At 47.3% G+C, this 13,621-nt stretch overlaps 1 protein-coding gene across 3 annotated transcripts in view; it reads right to left on the bottom strand.

The window, feature by feature from the left end:
* Positions 1-13,621, bottom strand: part of kazna (kazrin, periplakin interacting protein a) — a 196,081-nt gene that overhangs the window by 5,201 nt on the left and 177,259 nt on the right. For all 3 annotated transcript variants that reach the window (XM_029246216.1, XM_029246218.1, XM_029246217.1), the window contains exons 5-7: positions 12,524-12,715; positions 1,585-1,721; positions 942-1,112 (exon numbers count right to left, since the gene is read on the bottom strand). In XM_029246216.1, coding sequence (XP_029102049.1) covers positions 942-1,112; positions 1,585-1,721; positions 12,524-12,715 — 500 coding nt within the window. The remainder of the gene's footprint in view (positions 1-941; positions 1,113-1,584; positions 1,722-12,523; positions 12,716-13,621) is intronic.

Below are 13,621 nucleotides of genomic sequence, written 5' to 3'. Positions count from 1 at the left end.
CTACAAGAATGAAGGCCATTCTGCTGGACATCCATCCAGCTCTCAAATGGACATTAATACAGAAGACGTATAACTCTGGAACACGGTGCGGTAGATCGGCTCCCGCCAGAGTGGTGTATATGCTGTCTGTGGTTGATCACATGACTAACTCATTTGTGTTTGTAAAATAACACTCTGGACAAAGGATTTTAAAATGCCTGGGTGAGTGTATCTCGTTGGGGGGGATACTTAAAAGTACTTGCCTTTAATTACCCCAGTAAAAATTACCCAGCTGTATAATGGATAAATAATTGTAGGCACCTTAATGCTTTGCAGTAAAGAGTGAGATACATGTAAAATAAAAAGCTACACAGCTGGAAATTTGAATTTCCTCCCCTGTTCGGGGGGGCGGTGACATAACTGGAGCATTTCTGAAACACCCCTTTTTCTGCCCATATAAATCTCTGTGGATTATACTGCATTCACTGGCTTCTCTGGGACTGGAACTGGAAGTCTGTTCATACATTAATTTGTTCACAACTCCAAAGCCACAGTCAAGAAAACATTAATTATACAAACACCTCTTGACTTGTTTAGAGATCAGGTTCTGTACAAGTCTGGGATATTTAGCTATTATACATAAAAAGACCCTACAGGAAATTTAAATATTTTTAACATGCTCAACCTTAAAAATAACATAAAAGGACTTAAAAATACGTGCCATGTTCATGATGTGGACAGCCAAAACCGACCCAACGCTAGACATGAAATGCAAATACTGTGGAGGTGAGTTGAATTAAGGTGGTTCCATGTTCTCATTGCTTGGGTGCTCTTTACTGCTCTCTATTGGCTGAGACTGTGTGATTGGCTGTGTGTCCATGTCTGGTAGTTCTGGGGTGTGTTTGTGTGTTCAGGTACATCTGTGTCCATGATCTGGGTGTGTGCGCGTCTCTGCTTCTCACCATGGCCAACTCCGCCTCCAGCTCCTTGATCCTGTTCTCCTTCAGGTCCAGCTGGGAGCGCAGAGCGCTGGCGTGCTCCGTGGCCTCCTTGGTCTGCCTCCGCAGGTCCCATTTCTCCCTCTCCAGAAGGTCCTTCTCCTTGGCCAGCGCCTTCACCGCGTCCTCGCTCTCCTGCAGAGGAAGGCTTCAGCTGCGTCAGAGAGCCACTCGGTCCACACGGCCACCGGTCGAACCCGCGTCCCCCCCACCCACGGCCCGTGCCGCATTCCAAGCTCAGGGGAACGAGGTGAACTTCGCATGAAGAAATGACTCGGAGGGTAGTGGACTCACATGGGTTCGACACACCACAGCAGACAGGCGCTGCTGTCATGTCCAAAACCTTTCGAAATGCTGGCTCAGCGTGGTAAAAAACCCCGACCTAAACTTAGCTGAACCCAGAAAACTGTAAAAATGAGTGTAAAGTGCAATCAGACACTGGGAGACCACAGAGGAGATGATCAGGGCTCAGTGTGGAAGTTTACAGCTAATGTATGACACACAGGGAGTGTGAATTGACTGTATTGTCTGAACAGGTATTAGAGGGTGCTGTGGACCAGCAGCCATCGAGGCCCTTCTGCGTGCCCCCCCCGGGTTCGGGCCGTACTTTTCTGTGCTGCTCGTAGTTGCGGATGAAATCCCTCAGCTGTTCCTCGCGGCTCTCCAGCGTGGCGTACAGCTGCTGCATCTGGTTCACCAGGTCCGCCTTCTCCGCCTTGAGGCGCTTGCGATCCGCTTTCATCGCTGTGGGCACACGGAGGGAGGCAGAGGAGAGCCGAGTCAGAGGCAGCGACCCGACCCACGGTCGCCTCAACCCACGTCCACCTGGCCGTGACCCTCCCGCACCCGCTCTGTACCAAACCCATTTGGCAATGACCCTCAAACACTTGGTTGATTTCAAACCCACCTGGCTTTGACTCACACACACCTGCTCTATACCAATCCCACGTGGCCTTGACCCTCACACACACCTGGCCTCTTCGAAACCTACCTGGCATTATCCCTCGCACACCTGGTTGGTTTGAAACCCATCTGGCCTTGACCCTCACGCACCTGGTCGATTTCAAACCCACCTGACTTTGACTCACACACACCTGCTCTATACCAATCCCATCTGGTCTTGAACCTCACACAGCTGGATGTTGTCAAACTCATCCGACCTTGACCCTCATACACCTGGTTGATTTCAAACCCACCTGGTTTTGACTCACATACACATCCAGTCTGTTTCAAACCCACTTGGCCTTGACCTTCACACACCTGGCCTTTTCCAAACCTACCTGGCATAACCCCTCACACACCTGGTTGGTTTCAAACACACCTAACTTTGACTAACACACACCTGCCCAGTACCAATACCATCTGGTCTTGAACTCCGCAGACCTGATTGATTTGAAGCCCACCTGGTCTTGACCCTCCCATACAAGCAGCTTCCCAACACAACACCTGGCCTGTTTCAAACCCAGTTTAATTTAGAGTTAATACCCTGGTCTGAGGGTACTACAGCAGGTCGTCGAATTCAAATCAGAGTCCTTTTGAGCGCAAACTGATGGCTCTAACTACTACGCCCCCTGCTGCCCCATTTCCGACATCTCCCTGACACATACACCTACCCTGTCCCACCTCCACCTGGTGTTCTCCTTCACACACACTGGGCCACATCCACACACAACCAGGGTGACCAGACCAGACCAGTCCAGACCCCAGTGTGTCTGTGGTTTTCAGAAACACCGGCGGATCCCTACTGTACCCTGTTATTCAGCATTCAAGGACTTTATTTCAACTGGGATAACAGATTGAATCATAAGTGAAATATTATTACAATGTTTTTTTAGCCATGGATATAGGAAATCAACAGTACAAATGTGCTCTGAACAGTGTTGACCTTGCAAGGTTTTACTTATTTGAAATCCAGTACAATAAAATATATATATACAATAGAGTGTCTTAGTGAAAGGAGCCTTACTACCAGCTCTGGTGTTCTGTAAGCCCATTTTACATTAAATATGAAACATTCAAAACTGAATCACCCACTTCAGAGGTAAACACAGGAGAATTAAATGGGAGAAATTAAATAAAGGGAAACTGGAAAGAAGAGGTTAGCAAAGGGCGCTTCTTCAAGTGTTTCAAACCAGAGAGGCGATAAAATGGGAAAATCTTCATGTGCTATTAATGTGCATATCGGTTCGGAGCTTTTAAAATTTTAACCACTTCAGCACCTAGGCTGCTGCCAAATAAACACAGGTAACACGGTTCAGTCGGTTGTTTTGAGGCTGACATCCAGTGTTCCAGTCCAGGACCCCAGATGACATGGTCCCCTATCCGTTTCCATCACGATTTTGCCACCTGTATTCTGCCGCACCTCCAATCCCGGTAAACAAGCGACACTCAAAGTCCACATCAGTCTTACTCACCTTTCCAAAGTAAGCCTGCTGTCTTCATTCATTTTCCCACTCTCTTAGAAATATCGGAAATATAATATTAACAATACGCAGAAATATCATCCAAAAGCCCAGAATTAAATAAGTGGAACTCCACTTGCGGCAGCAATGAGAACTGACATCGACGCCCGTTTCCGGTGCAGACAGCATCACTCCAGCCCCCTTCCCCTTCATATCTGCATACAGTCAACAGCTCGGGGCCAAATAACGCAGGATTTCATGTTCTGTAGCGATGGAAACCCTCCTACGAACGATCGGCTGCGATAGGAACAAGGAGCGGCGTAATTGTAATGTCAGAGGAGATCTCTGACAACACGTTTTATATGTTTTCTTTTTTGCCTCTCCTAAGAAAAATGTGACAGGCGGCCATGAGGGTGTCTGCGACTTTGACAGCCCCGTCACCCGCTTAGCCTCTGGGGCAGTGGGGGAGTTCTTGACATGTGCAAATGTAATTATCCGCCGCTGCTCGGGAACTAGTGGGAGAAGCTCACGGGGCAGGAACGTCGAGGTGGAACGCGATGCCGCAGGTTGCGGAAAGCTTGTGCGGTCACTCGAACCCGTGTTCCTGGAGATCACGGACACACGAGCGGCTCGTGCGGAGATGCCGTGTGTCTGGACCTCCTCTCTCTCTCTCTCCAAAATGAGCTGCGAGGCTGAGACCCACGCTCCCTGTCAGCCCCCGCTCTCCGTGTCTAGACCAGCACCACCTATTTGGGGAATGTGGGAGAGCGAGACGCTTCTAGCTGTCAGACGGCGTCTGCGGTAGGTGGTGGGACGACCGGGAGGACCCGTCATCCCTGTCTCCTTCCACCTCCACTTGACAACAGCGATTACAGTCCTTCACAGCAACGCCAGTGGAGATGCGGTGGGATTCCGGCCCACGGTGCGAAGACCACCGCGCCGCCGCTGGCCCACGGCACTTCGAAACACACCCCTGTTTCGAATTAAACCTCCGCTCTGAACGTGAGCCGCGTTCCTACAGACCGATGGATGGCAAAAGCAGCTCTAGAAGCACAAAGAAAATAAATCGGAATGCGCTGAATTTATTTTGCATCTATACACTCACTTATTTTTTTCTTTTGTATGATTTCCTTTTTCTTTCGATGATGTAATCTCAAGTCCACACCTTTGAAAGACATCTTTGAATGTTCTGTCTCTTGTCTCTACCAGCAGGTACAGAAGGTTATTCTTACTGGTGCAGTGGAGCATATGCATCTTGCTCAATGGCGCTATTGCGGTGGTGCGAACGGGATTCGAACCAACGACCTTCAGGACCTGAGTTGATACCGCAAACCTCTAAACTACCCAGTGTCATTTTTTATTGAAATTCTGGTAATTGTGAGAAAACAGCTATGAAGGTGACACCTGTGACAGTACCATCATATACAACATAATGCACAAAACAATTGTTATGGATTAAATTTAGGAATTCATTAAAAAAGAGGAAAAAAACAGAACCAGTCGTTGTACCGCAATGGGATTTTACCATCAGCTGAATGTCACGGGTGCTGTAGTTACTGGGGAGGCGGTTTCCTCGTAGGCGGCTTACACGGCTCGCTCGGTCTTTCTCTGAATAGCTGCACGGACACCTCGGCCAGTCCTTCAAAATTAAGCGCATGTTAAAAACGGAGAGTATGATATGTTTGGTGGGAACGGTCTTCCCACCAAATTGGCCCAGCACTCGAATGGAAAGAACACTGTCCTCACAGATGTGAACATCTGTCTTATTCAATGCTAAAACATGGTAAGTTAAACGTTCTGTGTGTAGAAGTGCTCTTCACCATTTACCCGACATTGGCCAGAGAGGCTTTTTATGTCGGGTAAATGGAAAATCGAAAAGAACGCACTTGCTTTGAGAGACCATTATCACAAATATGTTCAGTATGTTCAACAGCCCACCTTCTTCCTCCTGTTAAAATACAGCAAAGGAGTCCTTGAGCCTCCTTCGCCATACTTCGGTTATCGGTCCTTTCCCGGCCGCGGGAAGCGCGCCGCGGCCCAGAATGCACCGCTCCGTCATCAAGATGAGCTGCGAACGGGAGACGGACTGACTCACGCCGGAAATGGATGTTTAGGAGACGCCTGCGGTTGAGGTATGGGATACAATCCGATCTCGGGGCACAACACAACACTCCGAGTTAATTCTTCCCCAAGCAGAAGCGGGTCCTCGAGAAATCCAGCTCAACTACCAGAAAATGTCAATTAGTCACGTCAATTATTTCCAACGACTTTAAACGGAAAACAGATGCCTCGAGTACGCGTTTTCGAAGCATGACAGCTCCCTAAACTGTGGAGAGGGGCTATTTAGAATGCACATAATTAGTTACTATCAAAACCACAACCCTCAATTGTATCCCTGGGCAAAGGGTACTTTGTGATACTCTTACAGCTGAATTCTACAAGTCGATTTTCTGGTGAGTGAAAAGTAGAAGGGAAACTGGGTTCTGGAGCGCACTCGTTCTAGATCTAGATTTTTACTTGTTAATACCGTTTATTGTTAGCTGGTTCAGATTTTCATGTATCTGGTCTGTGATGTGGGGGCATGGTGGGTTCTGCCAGTGCCTACTCTGTGCCAGGTCTGGGGTTCAAGCCCTGCTTGGGGTGCTTTGCAATGGGCTGGCATCCCACCCTAGGTGTGTCTCCTTCTCCTTCAGCCTTGTGTTGCCAGGTAAGGCTCTGGCTTGCTGAAATCCTGCTTGGGACAAGTGGTTGTTGACAATGGATGGTTTGCACTTATTAATACCACTTATTAATAGCTAGTCCAAACACACAATGTCTACAACTGCTTAGCCCAGTGAACAAGAACCTAACCTGGGAACAGAGTTGGAGGGGAAGGGGAAACACACTGGACAGGATGTCAGTCTGCCACAAGGTACCCCAAGCAAGACTCAAACCCCAGACCCACCAGAGACTGGGACTCAGCACAGTCCACTGAGCCACCACATCCCCCCATTAGGTGGTTCAGATTTTCATAGATCTGGTCTATGATGTCCCTTCCAGGCTGTAACAATCGGCCCAAGGTGATAAACTGAAACTGCAACGGAAAATTGTGTCAAGCAATGCGGGAGGGACTTTGAGATGCAGTGCATTGTGGGAACTGTGTACCTATGCTCTCAGTTTCTTGTTGGCACTCTACAGACTCACTTGCGTACTACTGTATTTGCACCCTGTTTTAGACTGTTGTGCTTTAATTTTTTAATTATTCATTCATTTAAATGACATATAGTCTTTATCTTCCTCGAGCCCAGTCCATGCACACTGTCATTGGAAGGTTAAATTATAAAATCATCATTTAAAACAATAAATTTGACGAATACGGACAGATATTATTCATTCTGTTTTAATGTTTTTTTTTTTTTTAAGTTTTTCTTATGATATTCCGCATCATTTTAGGATGAATTTGGGGTGGGGTTAGAATGAAGTGGAATTTTCCCCATAAGGAAAAAAATTGAGCAACGTTTTTAAAGTATGTATGATTTTAACTTAGTAGATGCTAGAATTCAATTACTGCATGTTTAATGCAGCACCTTGGTGGTCCAGAGAGCATCCCGAAAAGACAGGGCATGAGGTACTGGACAATAACCGCTCACATTCCCCGCGGAGGTGCCGAGTTGTCCAGAGCAGGGTAAAAAATAAGCCAATTATGAATTATAATCCATTTCCCGTGATTAGTTCTGTGACAGAAGTGCCCAATTACTGACGAGTTCAGAGCACATTATTGAAACGGTCTGCATTTGTCATTTCTGCTCTGGAATTCAATTTAAACTCATTTCAAATGTGGGGTTCATTTATTAAAAACTTCAAACAAGAATTAATTAGAAGGGATCCATTTACATGGTCTAATGAAGCTGGCGCCGTGTGCTGCTGAAGGGACTGACAAGCAGACTGAGGGATTCTGATTCCCCTCCCATTTGAGAAAGACATCGAGCTGAGGAATAACAGGGAAATTACGTGCGCCGCGCTCCCGGAAAGCTGTTCGCAGAAAGAGCTTGGATCAGCGCAGCTAATTCCTCGTGGCACAAAGGTCTCCTTTTCCAGGGGCAGCGATTATTCATTAATAGAGATCGCTCAGCAAGCGCGAGGAAAGCTGACAGCGCACAGCATGGGCAGCCCAGCGAAAGCCACGAAGGCCAGGGCTGGAGGTGTGGCGCAAGAATTAGACACCGCTTTACTGATGGGTCTTGCTGCAGGACCCTTGAGCGGGGTAGTGGTACGGAATATGTTGAAATTTTTTTTTTAAAAAGTCAGTTAAAGTTTAAAAATAGGGACAGCTGGTAGGGTTAGGGTTAGAGCTACTGCCTGTGGATCCAAAAGGTTGCAGGTTCAATCCCCATCTCCAGCTGTAGTACCCCTTACCCTAAATTGCTCCAGTAAAATTACCCAGCTGTATAAATGGGTAAATAATTGTAAGCTCGTAATAACTGTAACATTAAATTGTAAGTCAATTTGGGGAAATGTGTCAGCTAAATTAGTAAGTGTATATGGGCAAAAAGTTGCTTAATTTGTCTGGTTAACCTCCAGGTTAATCAAATAAGGATGTTGATCCCCAAATTTGGGCAGCAGGTGGCATAGTAGCTAGTGCCAATGCCTTACAAAGCAGAGGACCCATGTTTGCATCCCTGGTCCCACTGTTTTTACCCATGATTAAGGTACTTACCCTGATAGAGTAAAAATGACACTGCTGCATAAATCGGTAAATGACTGGGGGACAGCTGGTAGCAGAAGGGTTAGACCTGCTGCCTTGGGGCCTCAAAGTCACAAGTTTGATCCCCACCTCTGGCTGTAGTACCCTTGAGCAAGGTAGTTACCCAAAATTGCTCCAGGGACATTACCCAGCAGTGCTAATGTGTAAATAACTGTAGGCAGACTAACATAAGTTGCTTTTGAGAAAAACATCAGCTAAAGGAATAAATGTAAGTTGCCCTGGAAAAAAGACTTAAGAAGAAAAAATCAAAATGGGATGTAACCAGGACCTTGGCTTTTCTGACTTTTCTGGAGGTTTTTCAGGAAGTAGGATGACAAAACGCATAACCTGTAGAGCACTGCTGGGACACCCTGGGGTGCCAAGTGAGTGCACTGTCACTCATTGTTCAAGCATGGAAAGCAGCATCAGCAGCTGCCCTGACTACCAGCCCTGGGGGAGGGGGTGGATCAGAGCTGCCCCCCATGTATTACCTCCCTGGTTTGATCCCCTAATACTCCCCCCATGTGCACACACTACATCCCGCTGTGTGCTCACACGCTCACGATTAATAGGAATATCACCGACGCTGTTTCCGCAGCGTAAATGTCTGCACAAACCCGCCGTGTCCTGTTTTCAAACGACGGCCTCGACACCTATTGTCTCTGGCGAAGGAAGATTATTCTTACAAATCTTTCAGGGAAACATATATTCCATTGCTGTGTCCCACACTAGTAGCTCCTTCCACAAATATGTTTTTTTACACTCGTATCTAACTTACTGCAACCAGAAAACTTAACCTTTGCTCTGCATGGCAATTATGAATTTTTCTTACAATTTTTTTTTTTTGTTATTTTAAGATTTGGTCATCTTTTCTGGAATTTAGCAGAACGTGAACACCCCTGCAAAACGCCGCAAACTTTGCCCCCTGTGCTGCAATTTACCTGTACCTCTATATATGTGTACTTTCTCAGTGTACCAATTCTGTCTCAGTTGTCGTGACCCAGTTCTGTTGTGTTGTTAAATAAAAAAAAAAAATTATCGATTTTTTTTCTAGCAGACAAGGTTTCAGATAGGGGAACGGGAGATTTAATGTAAATACTGCAGAAGAATTGGGGAAAATGAAGAATATGATGCCCCGTGTATAGAGTGAGCCCATTGGAAGAGCTGGTGTAAAACAGAAAAACCGCTTGAAATCACAGCTTTGCACTCGAGATGAAAGTGCTGCTGATATAACAGAATGCGCTTAGGGTCCAGCTGTATGAGCCAAGCATCGCAAAGCCATATTGAATGAAACGGACAACAAACTAAATCTATAACGGTGACCGGACGGGCAGGCAGGGGCTACTCCACCATCCAGTCACAAACGTGTTATTGACCACTATCTCCGAGAGAAAATGCAACCGCACTGATTGCCCTCATTGACGGAAACAGCAGTGTGCCCTGACCCACGCCTATTAGGGCTGTCCGGTGCACCAGGAGGGCCAAATTCTCCAGGTTTTCCAGTTCAGAAAGAGTCTTACGTGGGTTCAGTCAAGACAGCTGAACTGAGCGGTTCATTGCCGACCGCGACCAAAATATTTTGTTTTTGCTGTCGGGACCCCAACTAATAGGCTTGTCCTAATCAATAATGTGCATTCCAGGTTAATTCACCAGCATTCCTACTATTTAGAAAATGCCCAGCAGTCTGAGTATCGTGGTTGGAGTCGGTTCGACTGTTACCTAAGCGCTGCGGAGTTCGGAATGTGATCGAAAATCCCCGCTAAGTGGGGACAATGCTTCCAATCACAGGCGAAAATGAAAGAGTTATTAACAATATGCCTTTCAGCGAAGTCGCCCTGCTCTCCGGGAACTGAGGCAGAGCCGTTAAGCAGCTGTACGGGACGACGGTGCCGGGAGCCTCGGCCTTCCTTGCGGTCGACGAATGCAGCGCCACGTAAATCACCGCGGTCGGTAATTAAAGTCTCTGAGGGAGATTACACTCTCTAAAATTCCCTTTCATACTGTCAGATGAGGATTTCGTCTTGGCATCTGGGACCAGGCTCGCAATGCACTCGGAAAAAAAAACCGCCTTTTTGAACCACGCGTGTCGCCAATTTGCGTTTCGACTTGCCTCCGACGGTCACGCCGGTTCATAGCGATTGATTCGCCGCGTTCTGCTGCGTCTGCGCTCTGTGAAGAGTCAATCCATCTGTGCCTTTTCAAACGGCAGCGGCGTGTTTTCAAACTAAGATGTAATTGAAGATTAATTAGTTGCGGGTTGAAGCGACGCTTTTCACTGCGTACAAATACCTGCGACAGGTAACAGGTGTGAAATTTCGACTGCGGTAAATTATGGCTTAGGGATCCCTAATGAATGAGGGTGGCAGTCATGTATTTCTATGTATTTCTATGACAGATTTGTCAAGGGCAGCTTATGATGGGGACAGCTGGTCATGTAGTGGTTAGTGCTACTGCCTTTGGATCCAAAGGTCAAAGGTTCGATCACCACCTCCAGCTATAGTACCCTTGAACGAGGTATTTATCCTAAATTTCTCCAGTAAAATTACCCAGCTGTACACATGGGTAAAAAATGTTAAGCTTGTAATGGTTGTAACCTTAACATTCTAAGTCGATTTGGAGAAAAGTGTCGGCAAACTGAATAAATATAAATGATGTTAGAGGATTTCTCATGGAAAAAAAGATTGTGTGCAGTTTTATGTTTGAATATTTTTTCTTTCCATTACATTCTTCACACAGTATCCTTTTCTTTATTTTGCAGCCTTCAGTGCAACCCCCAGTGTCTTCTGCACTTTTCAGCATCTTTAGGAAACCTGTTGATAATTTCGCTCATGGATGTTGATGATGCAAAGAACAAGGTCGCTGCCTATGTCTTTCACTGTTGCAAAGTCTGGTGTGTAACATTACTAACAAATGATTGGTGACAAGTTGAAGGCTTTATTTACACGAGTGGTCGTTGCTTCCAGGGTAATTAAGGGGGTAACACTGATTTAGGCAGGAAACAGCCAGATTTTCTCTTTGGGTTGAGAGAATGTCTGATTCAAGTGGTTGTGCAGAAAAAAATACCTGGTGTACAAGTAAAATCATAGTGTAACCTGCAAATAATTCTGTTGTACTGAATAAAAAGCCTGTTGTATGAAACAGGGTATGTTTTTATTGCTATATGGCAAACTGTTATATAAGGGATGGGTGTGCCTTGATCAAAGTACAATTATTACTCTGGGTTGTATATCACTCTGGAGAAAAACGTCTGTGAAATAAACAAATGTTAATATATTACAGAGTTATGACAGGGATTCAGAACCAGATTCATCTGGGTAAAAGGTAATGGCTGTAACCACTATGCCACCTGTTGTCCTGGGAAAGCAGGCATCGAAAACTTAATGCGAAGGACTGCTTTATCTGTGAGCTTCTGAATTTACTTTCCAGTTAGGATCCGATTCGCACCCGCAGAACCAGCTGACTCACTTCTTGAGCAGAGAAGGGCTTCACTATGGAGCGCAGCCCAGTAGAACAGCCTGGACAGAGCTCTCCTAGCTCATCTTCTGCCATGGGACTGCTTTGGGGATTAGCCCCGAGCCCTCCAGGTCAAACGCGGCACAAACGTCTCCGTGACCTGCCAGCGCCGGCGAGACTTAACAGGGTAAACGGGCTGTGAGCTTCACCATAAACAAGCAGAACAAAAACAGGGTTCGAGGGAGGGGAGGACGCCTGCGAGAGGACGAAGAAAGGGTGCAATAAAGATCCCCGTACGCTCAATTAGACGCAGCGCATTGCCTGGACGCACAAAATAGAAAAGAAGCAAACAGGCTGCTCTCTGCACCCGGGTTTGAGGCAATGCGGGGATTACAAGGACACCCCCTGCTGTGAACCTTTCACGGGCTGCATGCTGAGTGAAAACATCGCACCTATTACCTCTATGTGGCCGCCGGGGTGGGGGGCTTTTCGTACTGTGTCACCAACCCCATCTGGTGTCCACCAGCGCCCCCGGGGACCCTTCTGATGGAACAGCAGAACCGCCAGAAATAAAACATTAAGCGATGACAACGGGGTAATTTCATTTGGCTCCATCGCGGAGGCACGTCGCGGCAGCCGGGTAATTCTATTACACGTCTCCAGACCTCGTAAAGCTGCTAAATAAGTCTTAATTCAGCTTTCGCTACTCGGGCAGCGGGGCCAATTCAGTGCCTACAGGAGCGAGGGTTCATGGAGTGGGCGCCTGCTAGGGAGGGGTTGTTTGCTTATTCTGCAGGTCATAGGAGACCGCAGACCAATCCGAGTCCGAGTGACCTGTCAATACCTTCCGCAGTCAATAGGGGGCACCTCTACATGGTTGCTGGGATTCGACACTGACGGTGGCTGAAGGAGAAGTGTCCAGCTGATGGTGGGCTGTGTTTCTGTGTGTGTTTTCGGGGGGGTCCTACCTTGCAGCGCCTCCTTGGCTCGGTCCAGCTCCTGCTCTTTCTGGGCCAGCTGGACGCGGAGTTCGGTGGCGGACAGCCGTTCGGCAGAGCAGCCTCCCGGGGTGTCCTCCAGGTCCTTGGTCAATACCTCCTTCATCTGGCGCAGCAGGTGCACTTCCTCCTGGAGCTGAGCGACCTCCTCCCGCAGCAGCGCTGGACACGGGGACAGAGATGGGGAGAATGAGCGTCAGACAGCATCCCCCATTAGAGCAGAAAAATTTGGTCCTGTTCATACAGTGTCCTACAGGTAGGGGGCGCTGTACATAACACGTGAAACCTGAGACGGAGAATAAACACCTCGTACGGACCACCTCTCTTAGCGGATGGTACCCTGCTTCCGAGTACAAGATATCACTGCCCAGGAGGGCCACACCGCACCGCTGGACAGCATCTTAACCATTTACAGGCATTTACTGGAACAAAACACTAGAGGTGAGATAAGGTCGCCGTAGACAGCCAACAAAACGGGTGGATGTTGGGTCGAATCAGGCCAGACCTCTCACTGGAAGCACAAATGATGAGACTGAGGTTATCATACTTTGCATGCATCGTGAGAAGAGCGGATTCCCTAGATGGTGATGGTGACGCTTGGAAAAGTGGGAAGGAAACGAAGAAGAGGATGACCAGCAACCGAACGGACAGACTCAGTCACAGCAATAACGAACGCACTCCTTTCAACACTAAGGACACAAGTGAAGGCCAGAACATTCTGGATGGACTCTATATAAGTCGCCAAGAGTAGACCTTGACTGGAAGGCATTTAACAAGGAGAGGGAAGGTAAACATTTAGATAAAAAGAAAGAGCCGGGGGGGGGGGGGCTCTACTTTACAGCATCGACCCTTTGGCTCCTCCAGTATGAGACTCTTCGCTCTGTTAATGTTCTGAAGAAACCCATTCATGACGGCTCATCCTGGAACCGACATGATAAACCCAGAGACGTGCGGGTTCCCTAAATGGGAAGGGGAAAAAAAAAAAAGCCTTTTTAACATTCATTTATGGCACACAGGGACTCGAATTGCTTTACTTAATGAACAGGGAAATGAGGCATGCGAGGAGAC

This window comes from Scleropages formosus, chromosome 2 (assembly GCF_900964775.1).
Source record: "Scleropages formosus chromosome 2, fSclFor1.1, whole genome shotgun sequence".
Classification (NCBI taxonomy): Eukaryota; Metazoa; Chordata; class Actinopteri; order Osteoglossiformes; family Osteoglossidae; genus Scleropages; species Scleropages formosus.
Note: the sequence above shows the minus strand (reverse complement) of the source record. Positions and strands in the feature narration are given on the sequence as shown.